The sequence below is a fragment of the Tuber melanosporum genome (genome assembly GCF_000151645.1).
Source record: "Tuber melanosporum whole genome shotgun sequence assembly, scaffold_241, strain Mel28".
NCBI classification, from domain to species: domain Eukaryota; kingdom Fungi; phylum Ascomycota; class Pezizomycetes; order Pezizales; family Tuberaceae; genus Tuber; species Tuber melanosporum.
Window position 1 is genome coordinate 68,172 of NW_003298910.1, and position 15,828 is coordinate 83,999.

At 48.2% G+C, this 15,828-nt stretch overlaps 6 protein-coding genes; 3 read left to right on the top strand and 3 right to left on the bottom strand.

The window, feature by feature from the left end:
* Positions 1-14: 14 nt before the first annotated feature.
* Positions 15-1,267, bottom strand: GSTUM_00001024001 (uncharacterized protein; the record flags this gene model as incomplete). XM_002838332.2 has 2 exons in its annotated part: positions 844-1,267; positions 15-787 (listed from the first exon to the last, which is right to left on the bottom strand). The coding sequence occupies exons 1-2, from the start codon at positions 1,082-1,084 to the stop codon at positions 15-17; spliced, it is 1,014 nt and encodes a 337-aa protein (XP_002838378.1). The 5' UTR covers positions 1,085-1,267.
* Positions 1,268-1,520: 253 nt separating this feature from the next.
* Positions 1,521-2,132, top strand: GSTUM_00001025001 (uncharacterized protein). XM_002838333.2 has 4 exons: positions 1,521-1,731; positions 1,800-1,823; positions 1,889-1,922; positions 1,979-2,132. The coding sequence occupies exons 1-4, from the start codon at positions 1,653-1,655 to the stop codon at positions 2,022-2,024; spliced, it is 183 nt and encodes a 60-aa protein (XP_002838379.1). The 5' UTR covers positions 1,521-1,652; the 3' UTR covers positions 2,025-2,132.
* A 1,378-nt stretch (positions 2,133-3,510) lies between these two features.
* On the bottom strand, positions 3,511-4,966 carry GSTUM_00001027001 (uncharacterized protein). XM_002838334.2 has 2 exons: positions 4,152-4,966; positions 3,511-4,092 (listed from the first exon to the last, which is right to left on the bottom strand). Exons 1-2 carry the CDS (start codon positions 4,564-4,566, stop codon positions 3,698-3,700), a joined length of 810 nt encoding a protein of 269 aa, XP_002838380.1. The 5' UTR covers positions 4,567-4,966; the 3' UTR covers positions 3,511-3,697.
* A 2,404-nt stretch (positions 4,967-7,370) lies between these two features.
* GSTUM_00001029001 (uncharacterized protein) lies at positions 7,371-12,240 on the bottom strand. XM_002838335.2 has 11 exons: positions 11,972-12,240; positions 11,712-11,805; positions 11,635-11,679; positions 11,494-11,539; positions 11,096-11,433; positions 10,767-11,042; positions 10,418-10,712; positions 10,360-10,367; positions 9,181-10,314; positions 8,284-9,123; positions 7,371-8,210 (listed from the first exon to the last, which is right to left on the bottom strand). The coding sequence occupies exons 2-11, from the start codon at positions 11,796-11,798 to the stop codon at positions 8,070-8,072; spliced, it is 3,210 nt and encodes a 1,069-aa protein (XP_002838381.1). The 5' UTR covers positions 11,799-11,805; positions 11,972-12,240; the 3' UTR covers positions 7,371-8,069.
* Positions 12,241-12,567: 327 nt separating this feature from the next.
* Positions 12,568-15,264, top strand: GSTUM_00001030001 (uncharacterized protein). XM_002838336.2 has 3 exons: positions 12,568-12,951; positions 13,067-13,293; positions 13,508-15,264. Exon 3 carries the CDS (start codon positions 13,616-13,618, stop codon positions 14,549-14,551), a length of 936 nt encoding a protein of 311 aa, XP_002838382.1. The 5' UTR covers positions 12,568-12,951; positions 13,067-13,293; positions 13,508-13,615; the 3' UTR covers positions 14,552-15,264.
* A 296-nt stretch (positions 15,265-15,560) lies between these two features.
* GSTUM_00001031001 (uncharacterized protein) overlaps positions 15,561-15,828 on the top strand; it is a 1,597-nt gene continuing 1,329 nt past the window's right edge. The window contains exon 1 of the mRNA XM_002838337.2: positions 15,561-15,828. This exon is cut by the window's right edge and continues 239 nt beyond it.

Sequence of the window (15,828 nt, forward strand, 5' to 3'; positions counted from 1 at the left end):
TAAGCATCACTTCTCTATCTGGTTCGAGGATCATTAGCGTTAACAATAACCTCCAGATATGCCGCATCCCTTTCCTTATCCCCTCCCACTCCCTCATCTCCCCCTCCTGCAGACCCAGCCCCGACGCCGGTAACTGGGTGGCCAGATACCGCAGTTAATACATCCACATTAGCCAACCCTCCAAAAGAATCGGTCGGCTCAGTCTTGATTTTGATGGCGCCGGTCCCATTAACCTTGGTCCCCGCATCCCCACTACCGCCATGCTCATTACCCGACTCATCGAAAGCCTCCCTCCAAGCTTCATCCCGATCCTTCCTCTTCTTACTAACCGCCACATCCCCTTTAATCCGCGCATTATTCTTAGCATGAGCACTAACGGCCAGCAATTTCCTAAGCGCGTTCTCCGCAAGCCTCGCCTCCTCCGTCGCACGTTCTCTTATCACACGCGGTTCTGTTGGCCGCTCCGTGAACAGTGGTGTGGCCTTGTATGTATGTTTGCTAGGCAGCGGGGGAAAGAAGTCCTCCAACGCACTCCGCTTCTGAAGATCTGTGTCGGCCAATTCCGGTCCTAATAAGGTGGCTAGATCTGGCGTGGGCGAGGGCGGCGGGGTGCTAGGCGGGAGAACAAATGCGTGTGTCTTGGATGGCATGCGGAGCATTTCAGATTCTAGAGATGAGAGGGTGATGCCCATGTGCTGTAACATATCTTCGAAGTCGACAACCGTGGGCTTTGTGCGGCGTTGAGAGGTTGCGAGGAGGGTTATCACGCGCAGCATTCGGAGGTAGTCTTTAGGTTCAGTGTTAGACAAATAATGTAGTAGTAGGAGTTTGAAGGAAACATACGATCCTCTGCAAGCTGCCTTAATCGCTCCTGTGCGACTGTTGTTGCACCGTTATACCCAACCGACTTGAGTATCATCGCTGCGCTCCTATTCAACAAATTCGCAGCCACTTCCTGCGACACAACTGGCGTAGCGTCTTCGTATTCTGGAGGGGGAGGGACGATGCCTCTCCGCCGGCGTTTCAAGGGGTGGAGATTCTCTAGGCCATCCATCTCAAGCTGTGGTGGGAGCGCACCGGCCATTTAATCGTCTCGTAGTCGTCTCGTGTTTGTGCTCGGTGTAGCGGTCAAGTTGTTGATATCCTTCCTGCCGCTCAAACTCCGTGGCGTGAAAAGAAGTCGAAGGATGTTGTTCCGTCGTTGACTTTTTTGTCGCGGAGGTAGTTATGTTTTGTGGCAGCAAAAGAAAGTGTAGTGCTGGATGTTAGAGGTTGTGAGCAAGGCACATCAGGTGTGGGGGTTAGACTACTCGAGTACAGTACTTGTAACTTCTTTTTTGGTAATTTACGGCACCAACGTTAAGAGAGGAACCCAAACCTCGCCAAGACATATTGCCAAATCACGTGATAATGCCAAGCTAACCTCCAATTCCCGTCCCACTTTACGAGTAATGTACCGGTACTGTACTAGTACTGCCCCGTTTCGTTTCTCGCTTCTTTTTGAACATCGCTCCTCTTCTCCGACTTCATCCCGCCTCTCTTAAAACCGCAATCTAGTGTGCGTTCGACGCCAAAGTTCCTTTACGAAAAGACACTTCCTCTGACACAAGAGTTTTGCAGGAATCACCACACAAACAACCAATTAAACAACGATGGCCATCGCTCCGATCGTTGGAAGACTTCGTAAAGGTCTTATTATCGACCTCTCGGTCTCGCTAGGCCTTGGAACCGGTACGCACTCTCTTCTCTCACTGGCACTACTTGACATGACACAGTAATACTAATTTTTTGCGGTGTAGCGGCTGGATGCCTCTTTTGGTACGGTATGTTATCGAGTTTGCCCCACTACGCTTCGAGGGTCATATACTGACTGATCTTTTGTTCGCAGGTTACCATACCCCATCTATCCGCCACCGTGATGCGTACGTTCCCCCATGCCGGAGACAAGGAAGAGTAGTACTTACTAGCGGACGAACAGATACTATGCCAAGTTGGAGCAAGAGCGAATCAAGAATTCCCAGTGAGAAGGCGTCAGGTATGGCGTTGGATCGGTGAATGAATGCCACCTTGGGCAGACAGGCTTCAGAATAGAGTGAGGTTGCAGAAATGAAATTGAGGGTTTGAGCCTTGAATGGTTAAGGATTGAATGGGAATATCAGATTTTTACGCCAGCTGGGGTTCGTGAAACTACAGGTCCGATGCTGTACCAGTGTGCTCTCCCTCAAAAATACCGTACCAAAATACCAGGGCACACACAATACAGTAATTACACTATCAAACATCTCAACTAACCATCACAATTTCCCGACCACTAACCGACACCCGTACCGCGAACGGCAGGCGATCCATTCGGTGTCAGCATTCAATGCATAATTTACCCACGGCAACGGACAGTACCCGCTATTCTAAGCGTCAATACCATTCTAGAGCCCACAAAAGTGCATAGCATATCAGTTTGACGTCCCTCTCATTAATCTTCTACGGGAGAAGGAAAAAAAATATAAAATATAAAAAGTAGTCAGCCTGCCTGCCAAGTATTAACCTATCGTCCACCGCCGCAGACCCAAGAAACAGATGAATCCCCCCACCTGCCGCCGCCCTGGCAAATCCAACCGCCGAGCCCGCAGGTCAAAACTAAACTATCCCAAACAGTCAACCCCACCTTCAACTGCTTAGTCAAGACCCCTTCTAAAACCCCGCCATTGGATAAATTATATTATAAATGATAACCATGATGCCCACCGCCCGCACCATACTCGAGTAGTTAATAATAGCAATACTCCAAGTATATACCCAAGTCTCTCGTGAAATGGGCTCGATATGTGGGACACGCAGCCGCTCACGAAGATGTCGGGTCACCCGGGCGTATTAATTGCTTGCCTCGAGGCGGGCCAGATTAGATGGGGGGGAATGAGAGGTATTTACAGTAGACTGAGGATGGTCTCCATCCTTCCATCCTTCCTTTCTCCATGATCGTGAGGGGGGAACAATTTACATCGCTGTTTCTACTCATGACCTTATGGATCCCACAATTCTTGCCCGTTATGAGACTTAAGTGCTTGTTCCCACGGGAGGAGCACATTTCCGAAGAAGGGAGGCTGTTTTGTTTGGTGGTTTCCTGGTTGTTGGAGTTTTGACTTCTGGTTTATGGCATGCTGGGTGTGGGGTGTGTGGGTCCTTGTGAAGTGGGTATGATACCGGTATTAGCTTCCCTCCCTATATCCTCCCTTGGTGGGGGGTTCCGTCACTTCCTTATGGATCGGTGGTTTACGTTTTTGGAGAGTAAGTTGGTGGCAAGTAGACAATTCCTCCAGCCAGACCATAAAAGCCCCCCTTCCCTCCTTGCTCATGCACTTCGAATGCCGGTAGCTCATTAGCTCCCCCCAATTCAACTCAATTCAACCAATTATCGAGTGACGACCTATGCACTCATTGTTCCCCCATCTTGGTACAGTAAATGGCGTATCATACCTTCGTCAAGTGTCCAAAAGAAAAGTAAGAAAAAAAAACTCGGGAACTAAATAAATAAGTAAATTCAGTAGCACCATCTCCCATCCAGCAAAAAATGAGCGTCAAGAAAGAATAAGATCGACACTCCAATCATTCGAATACAATCCTATACAAAAAAATAGTTAAAAATGAATACATTTCCCCCCACCTCTTTTTCCTCGCCACAACCCACCAACCGACCAAAACATTATAATGCCGGGGGCGGTGTATCCCCCCCGACGTCGTCCCTCCTTCCTCCCTGATAAATCGGCAATCTCGGCACACTCCTCTGCTGTTCCTGCTGTCGTTCGGGACTTGGCGTAGTTACCGGTGAAGGACTATTGATCGAGACGCCGTCATCGTCTTCATCACTACCACGAATTTCGCGAGACGAGGAGTTCACGTCGTATGGCTTGGCCGGCATGATGACTGGTTGGACTTCCTGGGGCATCTGCTGTGGTTGTGTGTCGCCGTAATGGGACATTAAAGCATGGGCTTCGTTCGGAGCTGCCGGGCTGTGATGAGGGTGGGGTGACTCCGAAGCTGCGGCGGGAGGGACGGGGGGGAGGGATGGGCCGTCGTAGTTGGCCGCCGTTTCGTCGGCTAGTGAGAGGAGGATTAGTACACCATACGTGACCGCGAAAGGGTGGAGGAGGGCTTACCAGATTTCTCCTCAGAACCAAACTGATCACGGGTCCTCCTCCTTTTCCTCAAAAATAATAACAAAGCGCCAACAAGCAATAGGAAGAGCACCCCGCCGATAACTCCTCCAGCTATAGCTCCAGTATTACTGGAACTCTTTGCTGACGATGGCCGAGCAGAGCCAGCGGTGGGGGTAGTGGAACCCTGAGCAGCCGTATCCATAGCGGATGCCCCTTCCTTTAAGTTACGATTATTTCCGGTCCCGCTGCCCCCCTTCAGTCCCTGGCCCTGCGACGCTGTCGACGCCGGGCTGAGAGTATCCATAGCAGAGGCGCTCGCAGGAGGGAAACCCGTGGGAAGACCGGTTTGCGCGACGACGATGGTTGTTGACAGTAGTCCATAGAGGAGTGCGGCTGAGAGGGGGTTGAACCACATTTCGAGCGTCCCTATTTTCCTCCCGACTCTATTTTTTACTTTATTTTACTATCCTGATTGTCTTAATCCTTCAATCGGGTCCCGTTGGAGGGATTGTGAAGGAGTATAAGGGGAGGGGGGTGGCCGGGACGAACAGACGGTGAACGAAGAGGGGGAAGGATCGCGAGAGATTTCCAGGAAATGAAAGGGAAGGAACAGAAGAGAAGCAAGAGAGTAGAAACGAAGCCAGCAGGCAAAGCGCTGGGAGATAATCCTCGCTCAACCTCAGCCACTCGTCCCCCTCCCGAAAGCAGAGCAAAGCGAGCAAAAGCAATAAGCGCTAGACCACTCATTCACTGGATCATGGCAATACTCGAGTACCTCCACCACCACCCTACCGGTACTCTCAAGTATTTGAACCAGACCCTCCTCCACCGTACCCTTACACTAAGTAAAACCAAAGCAAAGCAAAAAGCCCTAACATAACTCCCCTCCTCCATCCCTTTTCCTTCCTAACTTGAATGATAACTGACCGAATGCCCATCCAGCCGGCGTATCACTCGTACCAAAAGAAAATCTAAGGAGCGCATAGGGAACAGTAAGCAAACCAGGCAGGCAAGCAGGATCTGCTCACCCGAATGGGCTTTTCCTCTCTATCCCTCGTATGGTAATAAAAGGCTCTGAGGTTACTCCAAATGGCTTGTACGGTATTGGCATTTGATGAAGGAAAAAGAAAAAAAAACTATACGAGGCAGAGCAAAAATGCTCAGCCGCACTTTTTCCTCGTTCGGTGCGTGGGTCGTTCCAGTTTTAAAAGCACACGGGTGTGTGTGGGTGTGGGTGTGCCGTTTTGTGTCAGCGTGGAAGGGTTGGAGCGGGCTGATTGATTCATTTTCTTGCTTCCTTTCTTCCCCTTCCTTTCAACTCATCGAATCAATCGAGCAAAGGAAGTGGGAATTCGAGGTGAAACGGGTTTCTTTCACTTTTTGGGCCCTCTTCTATCGAATGATGGCTGTGTTAACAATGCATATCATAATAATAACTTTCCATAACCCAACTACGGTAACGTGCCGGTAACTTAGACTAACCAACCCACGGAGCACAATGGGGCCCCCTTGCCCCCAAAACCACTGCTGGAATGCCTGTTTATCGACGGTAGACTTAGACTATCCATACCGCCTTTGATTCATACATGAATGACGATCCTCCGCCTTCTGAAGTCCCGTGAGAGAACGGGAAAATACCCGATGCCCGCATGTATGATACAACTGTAGAAGTGGCTTTTCCCCCCAAGTCAGTTACCGTATTCACGGTCGTTTTTAAAATTTTATCTTCTCGATGCACTGTAGACTTGCTATCGGATAGGTCAGACAGGCAAAAGGCAAGCAAGCGGGCTGCGAGCAGGATGGATGAGCAAGATGGGAGAGAGGAGAGGGGTGGGGGGAGTGAATTCATTCCGACATGCTTACTACAAGTAGTACAAGCATCATAACATAACTAACTTACCCGTGGGCTTTAAGTTATTTTTGTCCCAACCGATTTTATGATATAATACATATCATACATACAACAACACTTTTTTGCTAAAAACCGACAAAAAGTGCTGATATGTATCTGCTGTGTAATGCTAATTGAGTTGATGCTGGTTTCGGTTTTGGTATTTCTCCGGCCTCGCATGAGAATAGGTCTAATAAGTAAGCTACTTATATGCCCTACCGGCACTTTTACCGCTTTGCACATTACTTGTGTAAGTATCGTACTGAGTACAAGTACAAGGAAGGGTGGTTTTGGAAGAGGTGGTACAGTACGGGGGCAGGGGGAGGGGGGGAAAGGGAGTGAGGGAGGGAGAGGTGTTGACGTCGGTTTTGGGTTAGAAATTGGTTGGTTATACTTGCACGTTGCGATTATTGGGTTTGGCATGGGGAATACAAGAGTTTATCATACAAGAGTTCCTTTCCATCGCTCAGGGTGTTTTTTTTTTCTTTTTTCTTTTTTCTTTTGATACGGTATCATAGATCGTTTTGGATTGCAGGGTCGGGCAACCTGATCCGTCAATCATTTTGTTCCCATTGGTTGTTGAGCTGAGAGAGAAAAGGGGAAAACAGTATCGTACCAATACCGGTATCGCTGCTACCGTAACTGGATGAAGTTTTAGTCATGAACCTTACTGTATCGTACCACTGTTCCATGCCGCGGGCCCCCTTGCGGGTCAATTCCGTCGCCGGTAGATAATGGATTATTATATAAACACCGCCTTCTTATTATCACAGATCTCCCCCTCCCCCCTCCACCCCGAGGCAGGACAATTCCCATACCGGTACTAGCTAACTATATACAAGTATACCAGCGCAGTCCTTCTTCTCGGCCTGCATCGCCTTACTCTGGCATCCGAGTCGTTGCTTTATACTACGATACCTGCCTCTCCTCTCCTCCCATCAAAAACGCACAAATCGAGGTGGTGTCCGGCGATAACGCCAACTACGAGTATCGAAGATGCTGCTGTTTCGTTACCACACACCAAACCGGTCAAGAAGAGGGAGCTCCGTCTCGCTTTCGGATACGGTGCCCCACGCTGGCCGAATATAGGACTGCGCTATGGTGGATTGACCTACCGTGGTATGGCAGTCTTGATGGACGTGTGGTATAACGCTGTTCTGCGCTGTATTGTATGTTCCATAGATGGTGGTATTCTGGAGGGCTTTGTTTTACGGGAGTTAGGGGTTGGGATTGGGATCGGGGGACTGGTTCTGCCCCCCCGGTATGTGTAACTTGGCTCTGGAGAGTATCGGCTCGTGTAAAGGGAGGGAGGGATTGGCATGTTAAAGTGCTTTATGGTATTGTGATGTCAGAAACACTCCCCTACCGTTATGAAGTTTCCCGAATCTCTGCATTCGATCAACCAACTCACCAACCAGCAAGCCAGCCGGCGGGCCAGCCAACAACGACCAGCACCGTACGGTATACTACATGATACTATGGTATCCCCACACCTCATTACCCGACCAGCTAACAAACCCACTTAACGCATGTATGTATATATATGTATGATATCCCATCCCCAAAAAACAAAAATGGATGAGTTTGCGAAAGTAAGCAAGTAAACAAGAAAGCGGGCAAACAAGTAATTTATGGTAATAACAGTGAGAGCAAGACCGAGACTAAGAGTAAGGGTAATAAATAACTATCAACCAAGCTGCGGAGAATAGAACGAGTATCATGGATGGGAAATAAGAAATAAATGAAAATGCCCGCCGCACCCTCTCTTTCCTTCCTGCCTCTCAGTGAATCTTCTCCACACTGGGGCCTGCCCCGCCCCCCACCACTATCGCACCAACCGCCAAATGCCCCAAGGAAGAAAAAAGAAGGAAGTAAAAGTCTAATATGGACGATGGGCAGGCGGATAGATGGATTGACGGAGCAGAATGATAACGCAACCTTGCTTTTTTTTTTTTTGGAAATCTATAAAAGGGGCGTGATAGAAAGAAGGTGCTTTGATGCTACTAGTATGACCGAGGGAGGATTTATTACCTCTTCTTCGAACGTGACTTGCTTTTGGAAACACTTGTCGCTGCGGACGCTTTAGAGTCGACGCTGGAGGCTCTCGAAGTCGCGTTTGAGGTGGCTTTGCTGTCACCACCTTTCTTGGTTTGTTCTACTTGCTTATTCTGCCTTTCCATTAGTCTAATTCCAATAATGATCACAATGTCAATTTGGATCCAGGGAAGGATATATATGTACCTTTGGAGGTTGTTTGGCAGTCTTCCCGTTGGTCTCCTTGGCAGTGCCAGAGTTTGCTTTGCCCTTTTTGGCAGGAGGACCCTCTTCTTCCTCCTCCTCTTCTCTGTCCCTGCCCTTCTTGGCTGCTGTAGCCTTGGCGGCAGCTACGCCGTTTCCATTCTCCTCGAATTCCCTAGCTACAGTGGAGATTAGAGTGGTGCACCTTCTGGAAATCTCCAAACTAGTGCGGGACAGAAGGAACCAGTCAAATCTAAATGTTGGGCTCTCGCGGATCTCGTCACGGATCTTTTCGTGGAGATTTTCCGCGTCCAGCCCAAACTTATCCAACTGGACGAGCAAGAAGCGATCCTCCTCCTCAGTGTACACCTTTTTGTTGGTGGTAGAGACAGAATAGCTCAGTTTTAGCTGTTGGAGGGGAACGCGGTACATCTCAATCTTCTTACGAAGCATCTTCTTTTGTTGAGATATTTTCGCAGACTTCTCCTCGCCAGTCTCGATAGTGTTGATGCATTTTTCCCAGTTTGGCATTTCCTTGTACCGCTCCCAGAAAACCTTAGCATATTTGCGAACCTCCTTCTCTTCTTTACTCTCCATTTCCTGCGCAATCATTGCAAAATTCTTGCGACCATATTTGGCCGAAAGCGTGACAAAGGTGCCAAAGTCCTTGCGTGACCAGCTGCTGAACCCTTGTTCCGCAAGATGAGCTTTCTCTGCTTGCTCCTCCTCTGTAAGAGGTGTTGCATTGTCTATTGCCTCTTGCTCTTGATCCCGGGCCGCCTGGCGTTCTTCAAGGTCGTCGGCTTCGCCATCAGGTAGAGGTACCTTGTAACCTTGTTGTTTCTGCGAAATGTGTTAGCAAGTAACCTCATTAAATAGGTTCAGAGCCATGCTATTCACCCTGAAATACGCCGTTTCACGGTCCTGAAGCTCAACCAACCTGGGCGGATAAAACTGATGCTCGAGAACATTGACCTGCTTGGGTGCACGAGGCGCTTTCGGCTTTGTATCGGCCGCCTTGTTCCCAGAGGTTAAAACAGTGCGGTAGTAATTGTCAATACCATAACTTTGCTCCTTACGTTCGCGTTTCGCCGGGTTAATCCAATTGGCACCGATACTGGGTTTCTTGATGGCTGCAAAGTTCTCCCCGTTCCATTCATACGCGGAATCGGAAGTAAACTTTTGCAAGTCATCCAAACCAAGCTTAGCGTATCGAGCGTTAAGCTCGGCCGTCCTCTCCTCGCCACGCTTCAAGATGGCGTCAATATCATCCTCAGTCATGTTTTGCGAGATACCGGCCTCCTTCTCTTTGCCACCTTTGAAGACAAGGTCTGCTCCGTGTTGAATCATTGACAGGAGCTCATCCTTATTGGCCGCAGCCTTTGCCTGCTGTTGAGAACGGCCTTGTTGGATAACCAATTGATCAAGTCTCAACTTTTGGGCTGCGCGTTCGAGCACCTTCTCTTCGATGGCATTTTCAGTCACAAATCTGAAAACCATCACCTGTTTAGTTTGGCCAATACGGTGGGCACGATCCATGGCCTGAAGATCTGCCTGGGGGTTCCAGTCGGAGTCGTAAAGAACGACAATGTCCGCGGTGGTCAAGTTGATACCTAAACCACCTGCTCTTGTAGTAAGCAAGAAGATAAACTTCTCGCTGCCGGGTTTGTTATACTCATCGATTGCTGTGATGCGATCCTCATGGGCAGTGGATCCATCGATGCGGCAGTATGGGTACTCTCTGAAAACACAGTAATCCTCCAATATGTCCAGCTGACGTGACATTTGGGAAAAAATTAGAACTCTTGACTTTTGAGCTTTCATACGTTTTAGGAGCTTGTCGAGCATAACCATTTTACCAGAATTATCGATAATGTGCTCATCAGTGGTGTATGGAGGACCAGGCTCGGCGCCTTCGAAAAGATAAGGGTGGTTGCAGCATTTACGCAGCTGCATCACGATATTCAAGAGACGAGTCTTGGATTCGCGCTTGCCTCCAGCACCATTCACGGCATCGATATCTTTCTCGAGGATCTTTTGATACCATTTAATCTGCATATCCGACATCCCAATGTAGACGTTGACCTCTAAGGATGGTAAGTGCTTGTTTCATAGGTGGAATGGGGTACTGGCATACCCTTCTTGGGCAATAAACTCTTTTCCACGTCACTCTTGACTCTGCGAAGCAGGAAAGGTCGCAAAACTTTGTGCAGCTGCTGAACGACGACATCCTGATCGCCACCCTGATTTTCAAACCACTCGTCAAAAGCAGCGGAGTCGCCGAACACATCGGGCAGAAGAAAATTGAGCAGTGCCCAGAGCTCGTGGAGATTGTTCTGGAGGGGAGTACCAGTGATAAGGAGTCTATTACGAGAATTGAACAGACGGATAATTTGCGCAAGCGCAGATTCTTCGTTCTTAATACGGTGTGCCTGTGCTTGTTAGTTAGACTCAATACGTCCCTAAGGATGTCGCAAGTGGCTTACCTCGTCGACGATGATATACTCCCAGGCAAACTTCTTCAGGTGTGTTTTTTCCCGAAGAATCATCTCGTAACTTGTGACCAAACAATCAAAGCCGTCCGTTAAGACGAGTTCCTGGATAAGCTTCTGCCGCTCCTCCTTTGTTCCTTGCAGGACGAGAACCTTGACATCTGGTGTCCATTTCTCAAATTCCCGTTTCCAATTATCCAAGGTAGATTTCGGAACCGTAATCAAATGAGGCCCCTTTATTCCAGCGACATATCGAAGGTAACCCAGGAACTATTTATGTCAGTATCTATTGCACTGAATAAAACATTCATGGGAGAGCATACAGAAATTGTCTGCAACGTTTTCCCAAGACCCATTTCATCAGCCAAGATACCAGATATACCGTTCTCGTGCAGAGAAATCAGCCAGTTTAAACCTGCAATCTGGTAATCTCTCATCTGTCCTCCCTTAATGAACTTGGGTGATTCCGTAAAGATTGCCGCCGTGCCACCATCTACGATCTCATCTTGAAGAAGCTCTTCATCTTCCTCCTTCTCGGTTCGGCGGCGCCTATTATCGGTGGAACCTTTCCTATTCTTTGCCTGTTGCCTTGATTTCTCCTCCTCTTCTGCCTTCACCCTCTGGTAGTCTGGGTTGTTACTCATGAAATGACGAAACAGATCTAGAGGCAATTGTCAGCTGTGCCCATGCCAGAGCGGTAGACAAGTTAGGACAATCCTACCTGTGAGTCCAAGCAAATATCTGATTCTCTTCATAGAGTCGTTTTCCTAGAAGAATCCGGAAGTGTCAGAGCTCGAAGCCAAAATGAAATCAACCTTGCGCGTCCAACCATCCTCAAATGGCAATTGGCTGACTGAAATACCTTTGTTTTATTGAGGGTATCGTTCTTCTTTCCAAACGCCTTCTTCTGTTTTTTCGTTGCGGCCGTTCTACGCCGACGTCCATCAGCCGGGTCTTCAACTGAGGTGTCATCGTCATCATCGCCGCCTCTGTCCGGCTGGTCCTCATCGTCTTCGTCGCCGCCATCGTTCCCCTAAAAATCCAATAGCGTAAGTATCGGGAGTGTGTGTGCATTAGTTTGTTGACAGCACGTACATTATCCGCATCCTAAAAACACCAAGTCGCGCCTGTTAGTACTCATATTCCTGTTTTTTTAGGCACTCGGCAGTGCACAAATATCCGTAAGCTGGAAAATAGACAACATACGTTCATAGAAATATCAGCGTTGTCATCCGTCTCATATTCGGTATGCTTTATATTTTTCGCCGCCACCCCGTCCACCATCTCGGAGTCGGAGACGACCTTACTCTTCCTAGCCTTGACCATCTCGACTCTAGAAGTCGCTGGTTGTGATAGCAGAAGTGGGATGAAATCGATTTTTCTTCTTCTTCGGAGCGATGAGGTGGGGTTGTATGGCGGGGTATTATAGAGAAGGTGTTGTTGGTTTGAAGAAGGGATTGGGAATGAGATGTTGTGTTGTTGTGAAGGCAGGACGGGGGGGGAAGAGAAGTTCAGTACAGTGTGATACCCGCAGCGTACTGTATAGTACTGTGCCTGCCCTACAGATCAGCGCCAGGCGCGTCGCCGACGAAATTCCCAAATTCCATTTACCACGCGAACATCCGCCAAGAAGGGCGCTATCACGCTTACTCACCTCCCTCAACCAAGGAGAGCACCATAATATGATACTTGTAGTACCCGTATATCATGGAACTCGAAATTACCTTGCCGGCAGCTGGTAGTTAGGATATCATTTCTCCAGCTGTTTCCTCGCCCCACCACCGATGGTTCAATAGTACTTTCTATCCCACAATTGGCAAACATTGAGCTGAAGCTGGATCAATAACTGCGAATACATCTCCACGAATAACCTTTCCACTCCATCCATATACGAGTTTATCGTGGATAACCATCCGTCTACTGTAACTTACTTGTCGTCATCGCAATCCGCGGCTCTCGACCGGTTAACATGAGGTATCTCATTCCTTAACTCACCTAACCTTATACACTCCGCAGGAAATGGGAAACGATTTCTCTCCAACCCCGGCCCCTTAACCTTTAATAGCACTCAGAGACTGTGGTTCCTGGGATTTGGACGATTAAAAGTTATTTTAACAACCCAGACCCCCGGCCGACGTATCACATCGCGGTAAATGGTTTCAGGTTAGGTTTGGCTGGAGTACGGTAACCCTCTCCATGATAGTCTAATACACTTTCTTCCAAAGAGAGCTCCACTCATATTTTAACTTATGGGTACTGTGGCGCTAACGGTAACTTACAAGCCTCGACTCCAGCCGACCTTTCTCTTCTTCTTCCTGATCTTCCGGGCTTGTAGGGCCAATCTTTTATCCACCCCTCCAACTACAACACCACCCACCAACGACTGTCTTTCTCTCCCCTCCTGACGATCCTTGGCCACTTGGTCCACCTGCTTGCCAGCGCTGCCCTCCCTTCATTTCTCACACATCTCGTTGTCCATACGCTCTACACCACCAACACCTCCACCACCACCACCACGAATGTAAGTTGAACTGCTCTGCTGTGTATTTTTACCTACTGGTACCTTTCACTTCTACACCTTCCGTCATCATCTTTCGGAGAAGAGAGAATAGAAAGAAGAAAAAAAAGGAGCCCATCCCCCCTCCCCCCTCCCCTCCTCCTTTCCCCAACACTAACTCCGGTCATTTCAATATTAATAAGCTGTTTTACATTCCACTAAGGCTTCTGTTCCGAAGATAAAAATTAGGGTTTTTTCAATCGCCTAACATTTAACCCCTCGAGGAAACTACGTGCATCGCTTGAACCTGCCTAGAGACTAGCGCAGCTCCTGCAACATAGTACAAATGGAACGAATGGATATGGATATGACATCGCTTTCCTCAAATCTCCCCAATGAGAACCATTCCCCCGAAGATCCCCCTGACCCAGAACCTGGACCATCCTCAACTCTACTACTACAAGCCTTTAAACAAACCGCTCTATCCGTCACCAACCTCTACAAGGCCGCTGCCAACGAGGCACAGCGTTCACGTCGTGATGGAAGAATTGAAGGTTACCAAGATTGTCTGGAGGACTTTCTGGTCTTCATCGATAGGATTGAGAGCCGTGGAGACCAAAAGACATTAGCAATGTTACGGCAATGGGCCTTGGGGAAGCGGAGGAAGCTTGCTCCGGGGGCAGGTTGGAAGCCGAAGCATAAGAAGGAGGACACTGGTATGGAGGAAGCTATGGACAGTGATGAGATGACAACACCCGTCAACACTGATACCGAGCGGGTCGAGATGGCCAGTGCTTCCCCTTTATCGGATCACCAACTCCAAACTGCACCTCATACGGTTCCTTCCCTTCCTCCTCCTCAGGTTCCCACGCCTCACACCCAACAACAACCATTCAATCCACTATCCCGTAGATCCTCCCCCACTCATTCCCGTCAACCGAACCCAGGTTTTTCTTTCCGATCGAATCTAGACCTTCCTCGCCATGTTCCACCGCCTCCCGCACTTGGTATCAGTGAGCACCGCTCGGCTGATGTGGACCTGTATTCTCCGCCGACTTCGCCAAACCTTGCCGCCCAGAAGCCAATATTTCATGGAATCTCGGCTAACTCCGGATCTATCCCTGGATTCCGAGGAGTCTCTAGAAGTCCGTCCACTACAGCCATGAGCAAGAGCCAAGGCACCAAAAGACGATTTGGATCCATGGGTGACTTTGACTTCTTTGAGATGGCTGAGCTTGAAAAGATGCAGATGAACAACAAGAGAAGTCGTCACAACCAGTAGCCTGGAGGATATGAGTATACCACACACAAATTACGCACTAGAGCAGTGTTTTCGTTTGAGGAATGGCAAGCGGAGTGTTGGAAGACCTATAGATTGCTTGTCACTTTTGTCGTGTTTTCACCCCTCTGTTTTTAGGCCATATCATCATTGTTCTCTTTGTGTATTTTTCTTTTCTTTTCTCCCTTTTGGCTTCTGGTAGTGTGGCTACATCTTTACATCGGTTTTGATTTTCTCACTCTTAAATTACTTTGGACACGGACGATAGATGGTGGGGACAGTTGGCCGTTCACTTTGTCAATAAGGTTTATTTACTTGGATTCTGGAAGCTCATGGCGTCGAGAAAGATGTTATTCCCTTTGTTTCACCCGAGTCTACACGTTTCTGTTTTCACCCATTTTCCAATGCCCCACTTGTTCATACTCCCTCGCTCACCTTGCACTCTGTTCTTTTCCCACATTATTATTGACGACTTACATATTAGCCCTCTTTTATCTTTCTTTTTTTTTTCCACCGAATACCCTCTCTGTATTCCCATTAATTATTTTTTATTTTTCTTCCGGGGCGCCGTTTTGCTTTACATTAGCATCATTAGAGGTTTGGGTGGTTGGAGTGTTGTTTTACGCCTTGAGATGGTGTCCGTATTCATTATTTGGTGTCTGGGTTTTATCATGTAAATATGCTGAGATATTGGGAAGATAATTGTGTGCTCACTATATTTCGCAAATGCTTGAATCGTTCAGAATTGTGACTATCCATTATTTCGGAGTAGTAGTAATAGTCTAGGTAGCTAGCAGCCAGTGATCATTTGTTTCCCAGGTCTTGCTGCTTTTTGATATCGACGTTAATTTATCTATCAATACTTGCCCTCGTACTGGTAGTATCATAGCCAGATCAAAGGCTTGGCCTACCGCTAAGCTAAACACCTTTTCTTTTCCTCTTCGCCAAGACCGTCCGACAGCTCCCTAGCTCGCGCTTTTTTTTTTTGCTCCTGGGATCTATGATACATTTGACTACCTACCCGAACGAAATTCACTCCTTTGGACATACAAGGATAAATAAATTATATTGAACTCCTTTGGACAATAACGACAGTCACCACTGCGATGGTAGTTTCCATTCGGCTACCCCAATATAACGAGAGCTCTACCCGCCGGACGCGTCGAAGCACACTATGGCGATTATGGGCTCCTTACAAGAAAGGTTGGATTATAGGAGTTGTGCTATTTGTTGAGCTAGTACGTTTTCTACTAGTATTATACCGGCCACACTATAATCGT